Below are 19,613 nucleotides of genomic sequence, written 5' to 3'. Positions count from 1 at the left end.
CTCCCCGCGGTGGGGGGGTAACGCCAGGGAAGTCGAGCCGGAGAGATGAGTGATCTGACCATGACAGGGGTGTGATAACCAAATCCCCTATTCCCAGATCACTCGTCCACTGTCCAGGGACAAAAATAAGGTCCAGTGTGTGACCACCCTCGTGTGTGGGGCCCTGAATTAATTGGGTCAGGTCCATGGCTGTCATGGAAGCCATGAACTCCCGAGCTGCCTCAGATGCTTCACCCGTCGACAGCAGGTTGAAATCCCCCATAACCACAAGTTTGGGGGTATCCACCGCTGTCTCTGCGATCAGCTCGAGGAGCTCAGGCAGGGCCGCTGATGTATAGCGAGGAGCCAAGTATACAATCAGCAAGCCCAACTGCCTCCCTGGGCCCCATTTCACACCAAGGGATTCACACCCAGATCTCTGTGGCACAGTGAACTCCCTCGGTTCCAGACTCTCCCGTATAATTACCGCCACCCCACCACCCTTTCCCAGGGCCCGCGGCTGATGAAATGCACGGTAGCCTGGTGGGCACAGCGGACCTTGCATTGCAGAGCATCAGCCTCGGGCCCTGGCTCTTTAACACATAGAAAATGAATGAATGAAGTCATGTTAATTGCCCATTGCTGTTAATAGTATGCAAATAACTTTTAGAACCCCAGTGGTTTAAAGTTGTTATTTATCCTGCACTTCCCATTAATTAATGGAGTTTTTACTCAGCATGACGTGATCTTGAAACCAAGCGGTAGTGATATGTTTGCACAAGACTGAGAATCGTTAGTTCCTGCTTCCTAAAACTGGGTAAATTACTAAAAAATAATTAAAAGTGGTTTATCATTGGGTAGGGACACATAAATTCTTTACTCCTTACAACCAGAACATTTACATTGACTTAAAGATTGCCATATGTACTAAAATATATTTGAAAATATCCCAAAGTATTACTGTTAAGATGAAAATAGTTGAAATTACCATTAGTAATTTGTTGAAATGACATAAATATATTCAGTGATATTGTTTTCATAATACAGGCAGTCCTCAAGTTTTGACCATTTGTTCAGCAATCCTTTGACATTACAGTGGTGTCGGCGGTGAAATCCACTCACTTTTGCTATCAGTTCTGTAGCAATGTGAGCGCGCATGGGGGGAACAGCGAGGGGAGGGAACAGCAGGGGGGAATCCGCTGTGCCATGCAATTTAGATTACCTAGAAAGCAGGAAATCCTGCTTTCTAGCTAATATAAATCGTGCATCACAGCTGATCGTTGGAAAAACCAGTTCGCCCGAACTGGTTTCATTTTTTTACTACCGGTTCAAGTGAACCAGTAGCATTTTTACTACTGGTTTGGGCGAACTGGTCCGAACCGATGGCATTTCACCCCTGAATGGTGTTGAAGGAAGGCACTTAGGACTAGTCCTTGGAGTTGGATTAGACTTTCCAAAAAAGCAGTTTTTGATATTGCAAGAAAAAGTTTGGAAAGCACTGCTTTAGGATTTGGTGCTTGGTTAGGAAGCAGTTATGAGCCTATCATTTGAGAACTGAAGCTTGGTTCTATGAAATCTGGAATGTGAATATATTGAGCAAATGAAAGTACTGTGTCCAAAGGAATGGATATCTTTTTAGTCTTATAGCTGACTAAACTAATTTACCTCAGCATCAGGATAGGCCACCTGCTGTTTCAAGAGGACAGGAACAAATTTTGTCTTCCTCAGCACATTCCCTAGAGAATTAGAAAGGAAATTTCCTTCTGAGATGCTAGATTTGTATCAAAAAAATATTTTCCCCCTGATGATGCAAACAAGATCATCTGGTCTCCCTCTTGTGCTTCAAACCCCTCCTATACAAATGCTTTTGTGCCAGCTGAATAGCGTATGCTCTGGCAGGTAGGCCTCAATCATTATCAAATTGCATCTTTTGGTTATATGTTTCTTTTTTAACAAATTGACTAGTGGAATGGTGAAATACTGGTCATTTCATTGCTTCTTTTTAAAAAAAATAACTGGCTGAAATTGACAGGACTGCTTCCAAGTTTCCTCTTCCAGCCCAACTGAAAAAAAGTAAAAATGTAAAGCTATTTTCTTCCTTTCCATCCTGAAAAAGAGATGCCCACATCAAGGAAAGCAGGCCCTGACATGGATGATAGAGGAAAGAAGGAGGTGAAACTACTAATTGGGGCCTTGTTAACCATATCTTAAACAGAGCATTCACCACAGAGGGGCTTTCTGCGGGTTCGTCCTGGATCGGGCAAACTGGTAGTGGCGGTGGCAGGAGGTTCTGCCCACCCACCCGGATGCTTCTGCAAAAGCGCGCAAGAGCGAACCGGTAGTGAAATAAATTGAAACTCACCACTGATTCACCATCACTGTGCCCAAAGTGGAGGAAAGTGCTTAATCCCAGGATTTCTTAAACCATCTTCATTTTCAGCTGGTTTACAGACCATGTGGCAGCCGTGGCAAGGGGGGCGTTCCACCAGGTTCGCCTGGTGCGCCAATTGCGCCCCCTACTGGACAGGAGTGCCCTGCGCACGGTCACTCATGCGCTGGTGACGTCTCGCCTGGACTACTGCAATGCCCTCTACATGGGGCTTCCCTTGGGACGCATCCGGAGACTGCAGCTAATTCAGAACGCAGCCGCGCGGGTTATCATGGGGAGTACACGTTACTCCCACGTAACACCGCTCCTGCGCGAGCTGCACTGGCTACCTGTGGCCTTTCGGGTGCGTTTCAAGGTATTGATCACCATCTTTAAAGCGCTCCATGGCATAGGACCTAGATATCTGCAGGATCGCATCCTACCACACACGTCCCTGCGACCTATTCGCTCACACAGGGAGGGACTCCTCCTGGTGCCGTCCGCTAGGCAGTGTCAGCGGGCGACACCTAGGAGTAGGTCCTTCTCTGTGATGGGCCCAACCCTCTGGAATGACCTCCCCCCCGACATTCGAACCACCACCGACCTCCGTTCCTTCCGTCAAAAGTTAAAGACTCACCTATTTCAATCAGCTGGCCTGGCACTTTCTTAGTTTTACCTCCCGGGGATTTATTTTAATTGGGTTTGGGTTTTTAATTGGGGATGTTTTTAGGGTTTTAGAATATATTTATTTCTTGTACAGCCTATCTCCTCCATCCAAATGTATTTAATTGTTTTATGATTGTATTTTTATCTGCATTGACTGTACACCGCCCCGAGTCCCTATTTGGGAGAGGGGGCGGTCTAGAAATCCAATAAATAAATAAATAAATAAAGATGACAAACAAGTTGGAATGTGGATAAGCTCTTAGTTTATCGATGGAAAAACAATTTACTAGGCCAAATTTAGATCTCTCTACTATGCTATTAAATTTCCATGACATGCGAAGTTCCCTCTGGTGCAAAGGCAAAGGGACCATGGCTATTGCATAATCTCCCTATTTTATGGAGCATAAAAGCAAGCCCGTTTCTTATTACAGTAAATGCAAAAGTCAAAACATGTCTTTACTCAGACCTTTTAGGGCTACATGTCTTTTTAGACTATCTCAGTTTTCTTATCATGTCATCAGGCGATGTACAGTTTCCAAAGAAATAAAACTGGTAGCTTTCTGACATGTCTATGTTTGATTGCTTGTGTTTGATAACTGCCTGGGCCCATAAATCTGTCTTCACAAGAGTGAAGAGTGCTAATGCTCTGATATTACAACCATCAATTGTGGTTCTGGGCTAAAGATGCTGACCTCAGTAGGGCTATCCTTGAGCACAATAATTCCATCTAGGGCAGAATTTATTAACCTCTGCCATGGATTAAACAGAAACCTAGCTTTATAACATACCACATATGTTATTTATTATCACCTAATACATGATCAACATGGGGGGGGGGGAGATCTGTGGCCACTAGGAGTCAACAATGACTTCATAATCAATACAGGAATAGTTATATCAGTGATGGGTTCCGGATCTCGTTGCGACCGGCCCAGTGTCCTCCACATGAACGCGTGTAGCGTGTGCGCACACGCATGCGTCCTATCCTCCAGCGACACCTCCACGAGCCTCCGCGATGCTTCAGCTGCTCGGTGGAGTGTCACACAGGCGTTGTACGTGTTGTGCACGGAAGTGCCAAAGAGTTTCAAGACAGGTAAAGACAGTGGGCAGGTAGGCCCTCCGGAGCACCATACCAGAACGGTACCCAGTGCTCTGGGCAGGCACTGGTATGCCCATACCGGGGCATACCCCTTGCAACCCACCACTGAGCTAGATCATAGCCAACAATGGTCACTGTCATTAAATAATGATTGCCTTATACAGTTCCTCTTTATCTGATTGATGGGTAATACTTAGACAACTTAGAATAACTTTATTATCACTTTGAATGCACACTAATCGTCATACATTAAAATGAAATTACGTTGCATACAGCTCTCAAAGGATCTCTACCTCTAATATAGACTTAAACATGACAAGATAAATAGATAAATACAAAATTATGCATGTACTCACATATATTATATGACACATACATATATTATATGACAATTAATTTACCCATCAATTATTTTAAATATACTTCATTCTCAGGATTATTTTCCACAATGTGGCGAGGGGTGTGATAGTGTATCAAAGCTTATATGATAATAAATGGCATAGCCCTTTAAAGTGCTGCCTGAGGTGTACTCTTTTTGCTGTAATAGAGTAACGTAAGAGCCCCTTGGAGAATGAGCTCCCCCATTTCCCTCCCTTCAGTTCCCTCATTTCCAAAGGTGCTCTGAATTATTACTTGGCACTTATACGCACTATTGAATAATCTTGGCCTGCTCAGCCTTCCAGCCTAGGAAACAAGATTAACATATTAAAAAGTTCGGTGTGCCAGTGTGGTGAAGAGCCACTGTGATGGAAGATAAAGGAACACACAGCTGGGAATTCTTAGACAACCAGAGTGCAGCCCTATTGACAGCTGTGTTATGCCAAAGGAAGTATGCTTGTGGGAAGCAGTACCTTGCTGTGTGGTTAGCACATAGCTTTCTGAATCATCATCACTGATTTGCCTATCTGTTCTGGTTGCTGTAATGCAGAAAATGATTTGCAGACAATGTTTATCTGGAGAAAGGTCGGGGTGGTTTCTGTATCCTAACATAATTTCTTTTTGTTGGGACTGTTTTGGTTTTCTAGAGTTGCTCCTATGCTACATAGCATTAATGTTTAAATCGTGATGGCACAGCTTGATGTCAACAGTGAAATGGAACTGTGCCAGGCTATAGAAAAGCCACTGTGGGTTTTTTCTTCTTCTTAAAAGTTAATGTAAGAAACAGGGCAGCCGATGGCGCTGACACAAATATTTCAGATGATTAATTGCCTATCTCTTGGCTAGGATGTGATAAATTTCTTTGGATGCAAGGCAGATAATTAATTCTTTTCCCACTCAGAGCATGTCAGAATGATCCAGTAAGGCTTGCAGCAATCTGTATGACTTCGGTCTATAAGGACAATTACTCAGTAGAATAACATGTAACTCTAGCAAGCAAGTGCTACTTGTACAGGAGAGGATTCCTCAAAAATAACAAATACAGCAAAAATGTATAAATAAGTTAACAGGATTTTTCAGGTTGCATGCCAGATAAAACTCCAGGATCCCCAGTTTGCATACTGATCAACTCCTGGCTCTACAGGATGAAACAGATTTCTAGATCTGGCTGTGGAGCAGAGTTTGCCTTAATCGTCCATGGTAGTGCTGGTAAAAAGGCAAGATAATGTTGGTCCTCCTAGACCTCTCAGTTGCTTTAAATGCTGGTTGAGCATGCTGTCTTCCTGAACTGGCTGTCAAAGTTGGTGTGTGGGGACACTGTACTATGGCGATTCTATTCCTACTTGGGTGGCTTTTGCTAGCAGGTGGTACTTAATTGGGATTGGGTTATGGAATCCCTCAGTCTCCATATTATCCCCTATGCTTTTTAACACCTACATGAAATAGCTGGGAGAGGCCATTCAGAGATCTAGATTGAAGTCCCATATCAATATGCAGAGGACACAAAGCTCAAATTTTCCTTTTCATCTAAAACTTATGAGATGGTCGGCATTCTGAACTAGGGCTGAACTAGGGTAATAGATTGGATGAAGGCTGATAATCTGAGACTCAATCCACACAAGATGCAGATACTGTTTTGGGGTAACACATCTGTCCATTTGTGCAGAATGTAGTGAGTTTCAGAAGGGAGGGCCTTTTTCCTAGAGGGCAAAGGGATAGTGGAGCTTGGGATGTCTGGTAGACAGGAAGAGAACAAAGGTGGACTATCCCTAGCAGTTCTCGGAGTATGTCTACAATTATTGCAGATAATTGGTTTATTCGGGCAAGATTCTTTTTGTAGGTTAGCAACAATAAAGGAACTACTCAGAAGTAACTCCACAGGTTGTTCTTGGGCTTGACATCAGCTGAGTGATGACCAGTGGTGGGTTGCCAATTTTTTTACTACCGGTTCGGGCACACGCAACTCTTCTGCGCATGCAAAGAAGCATCCAGGTGGGTGGGTGGAGCTTCCCACCACTGCTACTACTGGTTTGACCACTCTGGACCGAACTGGGAGCAACCCACCTCTGGTCATGCCCTGTTGGTCCTATCAGCCTTTCCAGACAGGAAACAGGATTAGATGAATTAATTCTTCTTTATTGAAAAGCTATATTAACAGAACCTTGCAAAGTTTGAAGGCACAAACGTCCTGCTGTCATATTTAACTACTTAATCCATTAGTGGTGGTGGCGGCGGCGGGGGGGCTTCCTAAATTTCTCTGTCTGACTATTAAAGCAACGGGAGCTCCAGTCTCTTGTCTGATTGTTCCCTAGGCGGCATCTCTTCCCCTCCTCTCTCAAGATCATCCATGCATTCCATTGCAGGCAGCTTAGCCTGCAGAAGGAATCTAGACATGGCAAACATCTCAGAACAGGCCCTCGAGCAATAAAGAAGGCCAAGGAGAAATATATATTCTGACTAGCAAGATTCTGTTAATGTAAACTATAGTAATTCTAAAGTAGAATTAGTTCTGCTGAGTGTACTTCCTTTCTGGACTAACTTGTGTGGCTAACACATACATATCCCCCCTCCCAACCTGGTCTTTTCCAAGTCCCTCCAAAGGAAGAGAGGCAGGCTTCTACAAGTGACACCCCATTTATGGAATTCCCTGTCCAAAGGGCCTCAACGAGTGCCTACATTAGCATCACTTTTGTATGTTTCCAATTTCACAGGCTCCTGGCTTGGTTTTAATATATTGTTTAGATTATGAATGATTGCCCTACTGCTGCCTTTTTTTCTATGGTACTTCCATTTTGTAGTTCAATCAATCAATGAACTAAACTTATTACAGCTCACAGAGCCTACCTTTTATTTGATTGTTGTATATATGATTTTATTCAGATTATATTTTAATGTGCTGTATTATAAAATAACTAAGATGTTTAGTTACTGATGGTTAAGATATTTACTTAATCTGGAACATGTTTCTTATTTTGTTCTTCATTTTACGAACAACAGTATCCTTGTCATTCTGTCTGGTGAATTGTTAAAAGAGGTTTTCTTGGAGAAAGTGTTAGATTTAGCTATTTGAATGAGCTCTGTTAAAAAAATACACATGGTTGTATACATGTAGTCATAAGGGGTTTTGTGAGAGAGTTTATCCTTCCTTGCCTGATATTAAAGGGGTTTTAATGAAAAACTCAAGTTTTTAAATTCTTTTTAAAAATTATATATATTTTATTTTTCAAAATACAAAGAGGATTTTATTCATAATCTTATTTTTATTCATTTTTTTCTTATAGTTTTTATGAGTCAGAGTTTGGATCAGTGGTGGGTTTCACTTACCTTCGCTATCAGTTTGCAAATATGAGCGCGCTCGCGCATGCGCTCACTCCACTCTCATGCACCACCTTTTGCACATGCTTACCGCCTTCTGCGCATGCGCAGAAGGTCATGCATTATGTCAGGGAGGGTGGGTGGGTGGGTGAAGCCTCTAGCAGCTGCCACTATCAGTTCGCCCAAACCGGTAAGAACCAGTAGATCACCACTAGTTTGCATATAAAACATATTTTTTGTGTCAACTGCAGTACTGTTTACCTCTAGGACTAAATGTTTGGTGGACCAGAAGTTACAAGGCTTTGGGAGGGGAGTGATGCCCTGAATGGGGTAAGGACATAGCTGGTCTGTGATTTCCTGACTTTTCTCCCCCAATGTATTGGGGGCAGAATTTTTATTTTCTCATTCCCTCCCCATGTCACATACCAGGGATGTGGTAACTTTAAGACTTGTGGACTTCAATTCCTCCTGAGAATTCCTCAGCCAGCTTTCACCATAGCTTTTACCATCCCTGTATCCAAATGCAATGGATCTGTAGGCTACCGCTGAATCTGAATTTGTATCATTGCAACAGCAATAAGTTGACTAGATTCACTCAGTTTTGTTGTGCTCCTCATATGTTTGCCAAACCATTATGAGATATTAGAATTTTTTACAGGGTGAAAACATCTGTTTGGAAGGCCTGTTTATTTTAATGTGTTTAGGTGCAGGCTTTTGTTTCCTTTTTATTATTTAATACTTGTTTGAACAAGCTGCACTGACAGTGGTGTCAGACCAGATTTTCTACAGTACCATTGAATGTTTTTATACTGTCCCAGTTCTCTCCTTCTCTTTCAAAACTGTTGTTTCAAATGGCAGGATGCAAGATTGCCTGTTGTTTTTGTTTTTACCTGTTGGCTTCCTCTTCTCAGTTCCTAAGCCAACGTTTAATGTGCTACAGAGTTTCAGGGGCCAAGTTATGTGCAACTTGAACATTAGCATTAAAATGCTTTGAAATGGCATGGGAAGCAACTGACATTAATTGAGAAGTGTCTTCAAATGACTTCTGAAACATATTAGTTTGCCTGGAGACTTTAAGCTGGTTGGGTAAAGAAAGTCAATATGCATTTAAAATGTCAGATAATTGTAATCAGAGTACAGCTGTTGCCTATGTAAATTTCAGGCACATCTGCCTTTGTTATTTTAACATGTTAGAATTTTCTAAGTTGTACCAATCAGTGGAAAGAATCTGATATTGTACTTCAAAATGCTGGATGTTTTGCCCTTTTCCTAGAGCCTTAATTTACACTTGCTTTGCTCGTACTGGCTTTTAAATCAGAGAGACCTTTTCAAGACAGCTCTGTCAGAAAGAAAAGAGAAGAATAGGTAGAATGTAATAATGTTTTTTTAAAAGAGTTATCCAATGAGCACTCTATCCTTTAGTGTAGCAATGATTGTATGATTACATGCTCATATACATTCTTTTCATCCTGGACTCTTTCTTCTCCTCTGCTCATTTGCTGCTTTCAGATTGTAATTCTACTCTATTGGGAAATACCTCTTGTGCATAAGGTGCGAAGTTCTTTATGCTAATATTCTTTTAAGATCATGGTGTAAAATGTTAGTAGCACAATTTACTTGATTTTAGACCTTTTTTGCCCATGGTAGGTTGCATTCCTGATAATAAAACATCTATGGACCCTTACAATAATGTAGCAAAAAGCAATAAGCACTCATCTCAAGTTACTCCTGAAATAGGGTTGGTTACTTGTTCACTCAGACTCATGGACACACAAGGAATTTGTCTCTGGTGCATCATCTCTCAGTGTACATAGAAGCAACAAGTGATAAATCATTATTATAATCATAAAATACATTCATCATAAATGATAAGATACAGTACTCAGTGATGATCATTGAATACTAAATAATCAATCAAAATAAATCATACTAGGATACTAAATAAAACAATTAATATAAATCCTAAGATATAAGCAACAAAATTATAATCATAAGAAGATAAGGAATAGGTAACAGAAAAGACAAGAAGGATAATAGTAATACTGCCCACAGTATTGTGGGAATTAGTTGTTTAGCAGAATGATGGCATAGAGGGAAAACTGTCCTTGTGTCTGGTTGTTTTGGCATGCAATGCCCTATAGCAGCGATGGCGAACCTTTTTTGGCTCGCGTGCCATAAGTGGGGGGAGTGCGGGGGGGTTGTGTGCGGGCGTGCCGCACCCATAATGCAACGCGACCCCCAGTGCGCATGTGCGCACAACGCGCCCATTTTTGCATGCATTTTTCACCCTTCCCAGGCTCCAGAGGCTTTATAGGAGCCTGGGGAGGGCAAAAAGAGCCTCCCCCGGCCCCCGGAGGCCCTCCGGAGGCTTCAGGGAACGTCCGGAGGCTTCCCGGAAGCATTCGGAACACTTAAAACCACCCTTCGAGCAACCCGGAAGTGACTTCCGGGTTGCTCGGATGGTCGTTTTAAGAGCTCTAAAGGCTTCAGGGAAGCCTCGGGACGGTCCCTGAACAGGCACGAGACGTGCGTCTCGATCGCCCGGGCTCGGATCGCCTCTGCCGCGTGGTGCCTCGGGCCTGGCGTCCTTGTACCGCTCCGCCCAGCCTCTGCGCACTCGCCAGCGCACTCGCCAGAGCACTCCCCAGCCGCCTCGATCCCTTGCGCCCCTCCGCCCAGCCTCTGCGCGCTCGCCCGGCCTTCACATCGCTGCCGCCGCCGGCGGGACGGGCTCGGCCGAAGCCTGACGGACTTCCCTTCGGCCGAGCCCGTCTTGGTGGCGGCGGCAGCGATGTAAAGGCCGGGCAAGCGCGCAGAGGCTGGGCGGAGTGGCGCAAGGGATCGAGGTGGCTGGCGAGTGCGCGCTCGCCCGGCCTTCACATTGCTGCCGCCGCCAGGGCGGAGCGGCGCAAGGGATCGAGGCGGCTGGCGAGTGCGCAGAGGCTGGGCGGAGCGGTACAAGGACGCCGGGCCTGAGGCGCCGCATGGCAGAGGCGATCCGAGCCCGGGCGATCGAGACGCACGTCTCCTGCCTGTTCAGGGACCGTCCCGAGGCTTCCCTGAAGCCTTCAGAGCTCTTAAAACGACCATCCGAGCAACCCGGAAGTCGCGCCGCCCTCGCCTCCTCCTCCTCCTCCTCCTCTACCTGCGCCACGCCAGGCAGGCCGCGCAGCCGCCTCGATCCCAGCCTTAGGCGCCGCCGCGCCACGCTCAATAGTCGCAACTCAGCTGCCTGCCGCTTTTCCCCTCCTTTGTCTCCCAGCCGGGGCGGCCCGCCGCGGAGTTGCGACTATTGCCGACGCTGCTACCGCTGTTCACAGGACCCGCCTCTCACCCTCTTCCTCCAGTCGGCAGGCTCCGATTCATTTGCTGCCTGCCAGGCCCTGGCGCCGTGTTCGAGCCGGAGGGGGAAAGGAGGAGAAGGAGAAGGAGGACAACAAAGCCCCTTTCGCTTTCCCCGTCCCCCCCCCCTTTCGGCTTAATCCTTGCGACGCCCGCGCAAAGCCCCGAGGGGACGGATTCCTGTGCGGGACACATGGCAGGAAGGCCATAGAGTCCCCCCTCCCTCAGCCGTCCAGACGGTCCCTGAAGCCTTTGGAACGCTTAAAATGACGCTCCGAGCAACCCGGAAGTCACTTCCGGTTTGCTCGGAGGGTGGTTTTAAGCGTTCCGAAGGCTTCAGGGACGGTCCCTGAAGCCTCCGGGGGGGGCGGGGGAGGCTCTTTTCGCCCTCCCCAGGCTCCTATAAAGCCTCTGGAGCCTGGGGAAGGCGAAAAATAGCTTTTAAAAAGGTGAACTCAGCTGGCCAGCTGACAGGGCAGAGCCTCGCGTGCCTTGACAAATGGCTCCGCGTGCCACTTGTGGCACGCGTGCCATAGGTTCGCCACCACGGCCCTATAGCATCCATCTTGATGGAAGAAGTTGAAACAGTTTATGTCCAGGATGTGAGGGGTCTGTAGACATTTTCATAGCCCTCTTTCTGGCTTATGCAGTATACAGGTCCTGAATGGAAGGCAGGCTGATAGCAACTGTTTTTTCTGTAGTTCTAACTATCCATTGAAGTCTGTGTCTGTCTTGTTTGGTTGGATAACATGATTTTATTTATATATTATTGCATTTCTACAATATTTTGTAGGTTTTTAACCTCTAATTAAATATTTCATTTCAGGTCCTTCCCCCCACCCCCACCCAATGAGTGCCTTCTGCGTGTGATAAATTGCAGTTTCCCTAATTCTAGATCAATTTCCCAACACATGTGGATGGTACCATATTAGGGAAAGCTGGTTTATATTCAGGTTAAACTCCATGTGCTTATCAACATCTTTGTGACTTTTCTTTATTTATTTATTTTAAGCATTTCTAACAGCAACCTAAAGTTTTGTAAACTTTTTTATTTTTACTCTAGACAAAGGTGAAAATGGGGAACCATATCAAAGGAGGAAAGGTGCTGGACATAGTCAGCCAGATCTTCCTGCAGTGTCCCACACACTCAAAGACAACGCTCCTGTTCCAGCAAGCAGCAGTTGGAGGAGGATCATGTTGTTGATTTTTGCAATAACAATACACAACATTCCTGGTAAGCCCTATTTTGCTCTTTTGGTGTCTCTAATTCTCAGACTTGAAAATACCATAAGTAGGGTTTTCATTATGGTCTTAAGGAGCATCCTAGTAATACTCCAGGTGCTTTTCAGATTTGATAAGTAAAGTTAATAAAGTGACTGCTAATAGGTTTGGTACAAGGAGTGATGTTGGCATTACAATTATGTCTCTGTTAAGCAGGAATGATGAATGGCCTTCTAAGTTTACTCTGAATTGAATGTACCGTAATTCTTAATGACAAAAAAAAAAAAGAAAAAGGAAAAAAGAGGTTTATGTAGTTACCAGTAGTTGAGCTCAACATAAGGGGACTTTATCTAAAGGATGTATTATAGAACCCACTATTCAATGTTAAAAATATGAAAACCCCATTGTGGTGGATACAACAAGAGATATCAGTCTCTTTGTTAGCTGCTTCAAATTTGTTCTTTACAAGTACAATTCTCATAGTAGGATAGTCCAACGGCTTGTGGACATTGATTTACAATATCTACGAGCCAGAGCCAATAAAACTTGCTCCCCCCTGACTCTCAACCAAGTTAATAACTATGGATTGAGGATGGCTTCCTATTTTTATACCCTAACCATTCCCAAGTATAGAAGAGCTTTTTCCCTAGCTCGCTTCAATGTCTTGCCTTCAGCACTTCTAGATGGCCGTTTCAAGAGGCTCCCGATTAATAAGCAGCTGTGCCCTTGTGACAGAGCCGAGGTTGAGACAGCGGAGCATGTCCTTCTATTTTGCCCTATGTATAGCGCGGACAGATCTAGGTTACTGTCTCTTCCTGAAATCGTCCCTTCTGGTCCTGATGGCTGTGATTTGTTTGTGCATTGCCTTGGGGATGTCTCCTCATACATCACCTCTCAGGTTTCCAGATTTTTCTTGAGAGCTGTGACCATTAGAGGAGAGCGCTGTAACCTCCCTTAGTTGGGCTTTTGGTGACTGGCTGCTGTGTCTCTTTTGTAGTGGTCGTGTTTTGGTCTGTGACTGTAAATAAAGTATTATTATTATTATTATTAATTCTCATAGTTTACTTTATCAATAGTTATTGAAATAAATGATATGAAATTAGAAAAATTACAGCAATTGAACTAATGAACAAATATATCTCCTATGCCAGTGATGGCTTTTTCTAAAGGTGTGCCAAACTGTGCGTGTGTGTGTGTGTGTGCTATTGTGCGCATGTGCGAGCGCCGTCCCCCGTGCATGTGCAAGTGACCCCTGCATGGGGTGTGTGTATGATTTTTACACTCCCCAGGCTCCGGAGGCTTTCCTGAAGCCTGGGGAAGGCGAAAAAGTTTTTGCCCTTCCTAGGCTTCAGGAAATACTCCGGAGCCTGGGGAGGGTGAAAACAGGCCCAATGGGCCAACTGGAAGTTCAGAAACAAGGGCTGCTGAGGGCTGCCATGCTGGCAAATATGGCTCTGCGTGCCACCTGTGGCACGTGTGCCATAGGTTCGCCATTACGGGCCTATATGATGATTTCCTACATCTTTGCACCAACAATTATAGGAGACATACTTTGCCATTACCTCCTTCCCATATGCTTTTTCAACTTCCCTGTCAAGCATAGGACTCTTAAGATTTCTCCCATCAAAATACTAACCAGGGCTGAACCTCATTAGCATTTTTTTGGTTCAACCAAAGTCACCCAAACATTCTCTTGAAATATATTGTAATTTAAAGAAATCAATTTGCCACTGATTTTGATTGCAGCAAAGAAATTGATGTTCATTGTAGCCTTCTTCAGCCAAAGTCAGATAAGTAGACAAAATAATTGTAAAGAATTTTAAATAAATAGATTGATGAATTATTTGAACATCACATTCCCATTCATTTAAATATTTTAGAGAATTTGGCTAATATTCAGGCAATTAAAAATGTGTGCTAGGCAAAATGGCTTTAGATACTGTCAGAGTGCACACAGTGTGACTATGTGAGACAACCCAGGAGCAAATACAGTAAACACAGGTTTGTATTTAAATAGTGGTTTTTATCCACAAAGCATACATACATGTACTTTTAGTCAGACTTCAAGAATGGAACCACCCACTGAGAGAGAGATACACCCCAATAGGGCCTCTTATTATTACAGGGACTTTTAAAGTGATATCAGCCCCCAAACCTTGCTGATTCATTCTCCTCATTGCATCATCATTATAGCATTACAGTATGAGAGCATTACAGCAGCTGTGAGCTATTAAATCATTACCCTGACAGATAGATAACTACCCTTAAAACTGCTTATTTCCTTTGGTCTTATATCTAAACCAAACTGCATTCTATATGGGTCTGCCTTTGAAGACTATCTAGAAGGTACAGATCTTTCAAATTGTGGTGTCACAACTAATAATGAGCACTCCTTGTTGTACACATGTGTCACCTCTGCTATGTGAGCTGCATTGCCTACTAGTTGGCTTCTGGGTGCCAATCAACGTGCTGGTTGAAATCTCTAAAGCCTTCATTGGATAGGACCTGGTTATGTGAGCGATTACCTCTATCCCAGTGTATTTGCCTGCCCAGAACATGTGGGCAGAGTGGGTGCCCTGCACTCCCTTCTGTTACACATTGTCAACTTGTGTGACTTAAGAAGCATGCCTATTCTGACATGGTCCCACCCTCTGAAACAGAGATACTGATGGCATCCACTTTCCTGAAATGTCAAACATCCCGTAAAACCTGCCTTTGGGGATTAATGTGTTGACAGGCAGGTTGTTATTGCTTTTGTTATAGTAGCTGTTTTAGTTTAGGTTGTCTTGTTTTATTTATATTTTTTATTGTTGTAACACTGCATTAGATTTTGTAAATTGCCCAGAGTCTGTTTGGAGTGAGTGGCCATAACTAACTAACTAACTGAATGAATGAATTAATTAATTAATGTCCTTTTTGAATAAAAAAGGGAATTTTTTTACAAAATACAACTTCCCTTATGCAAACTGGAAAAAGTAACTTGATGACTTTTCTCAAAACCACACAACCAAGATGTACTGTATGAACCAATGTCCAAGGGGCATTTTCTGAATTGAAGCTAATAAGCTTGCAAGAAACTTCTCAAATCAAGTGGGACTGAGCTTTGGAATGGCATAGCAAGAGTCATAGGCTCAGTTAACTTTCACTTTCTTGAAGAAAACTGCAGAAGTGGAATGACATGTTTATCCCCTACTCACTCTCTGGTGTAAAAGGTAATGAGAATCTGGTGTAGCGTGAAGTTAAAGCTGTAGTTTCAACTTGAAGGGTAGATTGCTACGTGATACGATCAACAGGAAATTCTTTATCTTACTTCCTTTTGGAAGGCATTCCACTGATCAAGTTCTTTCAGCCATTTATTCCTTTACATAAATGTAATTGAAAGTCTATGGAAGATTTCTTGCTCCGTGTAACATAGGAAGGGAATGAGCTTGCATTATATACCATATATGTCTTCTATCTTGACACATTAAACCATAGAAAAAAGTTATAAAAGAAGTTGAATTTGGGTGTTGCTGTTTATAGATAAGATTACCTTATAACATAGGAATTATTTCTATGTTCTACGTTGAAAGAAAGGTATATTGGATAAAAAGCAGATAGCAAGGAGGAAAATTTATAACAGCATCTCCATTTTTTGCTGTTGGCTCTGCCCTTTATTTTAGAGCTTGTAGCAATTGAAATTTCCCCCAAAACCCTGAACTTAAATATCAAATTTGGTGAACAAATTATCTGTCCTTATCTACTAAACAAATTTGCTCTTGATTTCTATATATTACGATTTGCAGCACCCAAGTGATGTATATTAATTAGAAGCATATTTGTGTTTAATATTAAGCTGCTTTTATGGTTCAAGGAAATTCATGTAGCAATAGCAATAGCACTTAGACTTGTATATCACTTTATAGTGTTTTACATCCCTCTTTAAGCAGTTTACAGAGTAGCATATTGCCCCCAACAATCTGGGTCCTCATTTTACCAACCTTGGAAGAATGGAAGGCTGAGTCAACCTTGAGCCGGTCAGGATTGAACTCCTGGCAATACTGCATGGAGCCTAAAATTCTGCATTCTAACCACTGTGCCACCACAACTCTATGTATCTATAATATTAAGTGGTGTACAGTTTAGGAACTTCGTATTTCTCTGGATGCTATTTCTGTTTGTTTCATTTTGGCGATCTGGGAAATCCACAACAGGTTTCTCCCTGGAAGCTGACTTTTAACATGATCCATATTTTTAGCTCTTAAAATCCCAATCAAGCATCAACAGATGGGAGCAGTAATTCAATTTAATAATAAGCATAATATCTTCTGACTTATGTGTAAGCTATATAGCAAAATGAAAAACTGTTCATCAAAAATATCAGAAAGTTTTCTTCAAACATATCTGGGAAAGTCTGCTTTAAAATAAGGAAAATAAGAACTAAACTTTAAGGGAAATATCAGTTAGAACTTCCAAGGTAAGTTCTAATTAGTAGAAAATCTTCAAATCTAAAAGGCAAAGATATCATTTTGGACACAATAAGGCACCAAGATAAGAAAAATGCTATAATATAAGAAGATCAATATATTTACACATTGTCGGTTCTTCTGTTCCAGAAAGCTTTTGCTCTCTTGTGAGCAAAAAGTAGAAGGCCATTATCATTCTCCTACCACTTCGGCAGGTCAAAGACTAAGCATGGAGATCAAATAATACTCTTGACAAAAGTTGTTTCCTAAATGGATAAAATACTATGGGTTACATGTTTTAATATGGATATTAATGTTTCTTCTCCTGACTTGCTAACCTTGGCAACTTCAAGACCTGTGGACTTCAACTCCCAGAATTCCCCAGCTATCAAGGGGGAATTAATAACATCATGGCTTCCTTACCATTCCTCAGCATCTTTATTGGATGCAGTTCCACTGTTGTACCATCACCCTGTTCTGCTTCTGATAGTTGTTCATATTGTACTTATTTTGGCTTGGAGTTGTGATAACATGTCAAAGACAAACCTGCAGAATTCTGATTGTGAAGTAGCTGCTTGTACCTTATTCTTACTAATGGCATGGTGTTGTTAATAACTTTAAGAGGAAGTGTGTTTTCCTTTTTAGAACTCAGGCACAGAATAAAATCCAAAAGCAGATTTATTTTATGGGGGCACCTTGGTTTTTACCTCATAAAGGTTAATTTGTTAGAGCTGGCAACTCTAATTGGACTTCATCCTTTTTGCAAACTGTCAAACGTCATTTCAAATAAGGATGGAGTGAGAATGGTACATCTTTCTGAATGCTACCCTGCTACTTTGTCAGAGCTATTTTTTTTTACTGCCACTCAAGACAAAAATAGGGAACTTCTGTAAAGAGAAGACAATCCCCTTTTCACAATAGGTCAACTGCAATAATCTCACTGTTGCTAGAGTGAGGTCTTGAAAAGGCCTGCCTGACCTTTTTAATCTTCCTTGTTCAGGACAAAGCTACCTTCAGATAATTATAGAGGCCCCAGAATGATCTCCTTACATTTAAAGGTCGTGGCGTTAATGTCTCTCCCCCCCACTCCCCATAAAGTTGCTAGCAGTGTGTGAGAACAGCACCTTCAGCATGTATGTTTCAGTTCAATGAAATACCGTAATAATGTGCTTCATCCTGTGCTTTAAACCCCATCCCAGCAATGTTCTTGCTTTGCTTTGCCTTTCAGTGCAAGCTTCTGTTCTCACGAGTCAAGGCTTTTTAATAATTAAAGTCCAGTGTAATTAAAAATGCTATTGAATTCCATGCTGTATATGGCTAAAATGCTTGGGCTTCCTTAAACTCACAGGGCTACATGCACAGACCAAGCATACATTTACAGATCTCTTGAACAAGTAAACCAGGTTAAAATGCATACATCTTTAAAGTGTTTGCTAACTGGAAGATCAGTTTGTGGGCTGAAGTATCACGTTTTGTGAAATTTTCCTTCTTTTGAAAAGCATGGGACCAAATAGTATGTACCATGGATTATTATTTTTTTTACAAATTACTAATTAACTCATTGAGAGTTGAACTACACTCAGCAAATGCTTTGCTTTGTTTTTTCTAATAAAATAATGGGAAATTCAGCTTTAACCGCAATAATACACAGGCAAACAATAGATACAAACTCAAGCTCCAAACTCGATTGCAGAAAATATGACTTCAACCACAGAGTGGTCAATGCCTGGAATGCACTACCTGAGTTTGTTGTTACATCCTCAAACCCCCATAACTTTAACCTTACCCTGTCTAATGTGGACCTCACCCCTTTCCTAAGAGGTCTGTAAGGGGGCGTGCATAAGTGCACCAGTGTGCCTACCATCCATGGGGGGGTTCCTGCCAGTTCTAACCTCTAGAAGAGGTTCCACAAATCTACAGTGCCGTTTAGAACCGGTTCCAGCTCCCTCCCCCCATCCGTCCGCACCATACTTGCCCCACCCACCACTCACTGATTGGCTAGCTCGCCAATCGCCCTGCCCGCCTCTTAAAGCTGTCAAACTTGAACACCCCTGGAGTTTTTTTTCTAAAGGGTTAGGGGTGCAAGGGTCTTGTAACTTGACAACTTTAAGACTTGCATACTTCAATGCCAGAGTTCCTGAGCCAACATTTTGGTTTCTAAGCAAGAGCGTTGTTAAGTGAGTTTCACCACATTTTACAAGTTGGCCACGCCCACCCAAGTCACATGGCCGGCACGCCATTCCCACTCGGTCACATGGCTGGCAAGCCACTCCCACCCGGTCACATGGCTGGCAAGCCACTCCCACAAAGCAGGCCACACCTACAGAATAGTTTCTAAATTTTTTTGAAACCCACCACTGCTACCGTCCCTGTCCTATTGTCCCAATTTATTTATCCCTATTTCCTGTGTTCATGTCCATGTTTATACTTATATCTGTTATCTTGTACATTTTTGACAAACTAAATAAATAAAATAAAAATAATTATATTTTCTCTCTGTAAAATGAGGAGTCCATGTGGGCAAAGGAAACATATTTTTGCACAAGTGTTCAATCCAATAGTGGCAATACGGAAGGCCCAGTAAGTGTTTTACTTCATAGGATGTGTTTATTTATTTATTAATCAAATATATACACTACTTATACAAGTATTTATGACTAATTAACTTAATTTACTTATGGTTTTCAACTTGGCCTGCCTGACTAATGTTTGAGATATAGACATTTCTTTTATGAAGTTGAGACAAATTGTTTACCATTCCTAAAATAAACACATACATACAGTATGTACGTTTTCATTT

The 19,613-nt window shown here is 42.6% G+C and overlaps 1 protein-coding gene across 2 annotated transcripts in view; it reads left to right on the top strand.

Moving 5' to 3' along the window:
- Positions 1-19,613, top strand: part of SLC39A11 (solute carrier family 39 member 11) — a 358,016-nt gene that overhangs the window by 207,337 nt on the left and 131,066 nt on the right. For both annotated transcript variants that reach the window (XM_081938779.1, XM_081938778.1), the window contains exon 6: positions 12,211-12,381. In XM_081938779.1, the coding sequence (XP_081794905.1) occupies positions 12,211-12,381 (171 nt within the window). The remainder of the gene's footprint in view (positions 1-12,210; positions 12,382-19,613) is intronic.

The sequence above is a fragment of the Natrix helvetica genome (assembly GCF_964273705.1).
Source record: "Natrix helvetica genome assembly, chromosome: 1".
Taxonomy (NCBI): Eukaryota; Metazoa; Chordata; class Lepidosauria; order Squamata; family Natricidae; genus Natrix; species Natrix helvetica.
This window is presented reverse-complemented; position numbering and strand designations above follow the sequence as displayed.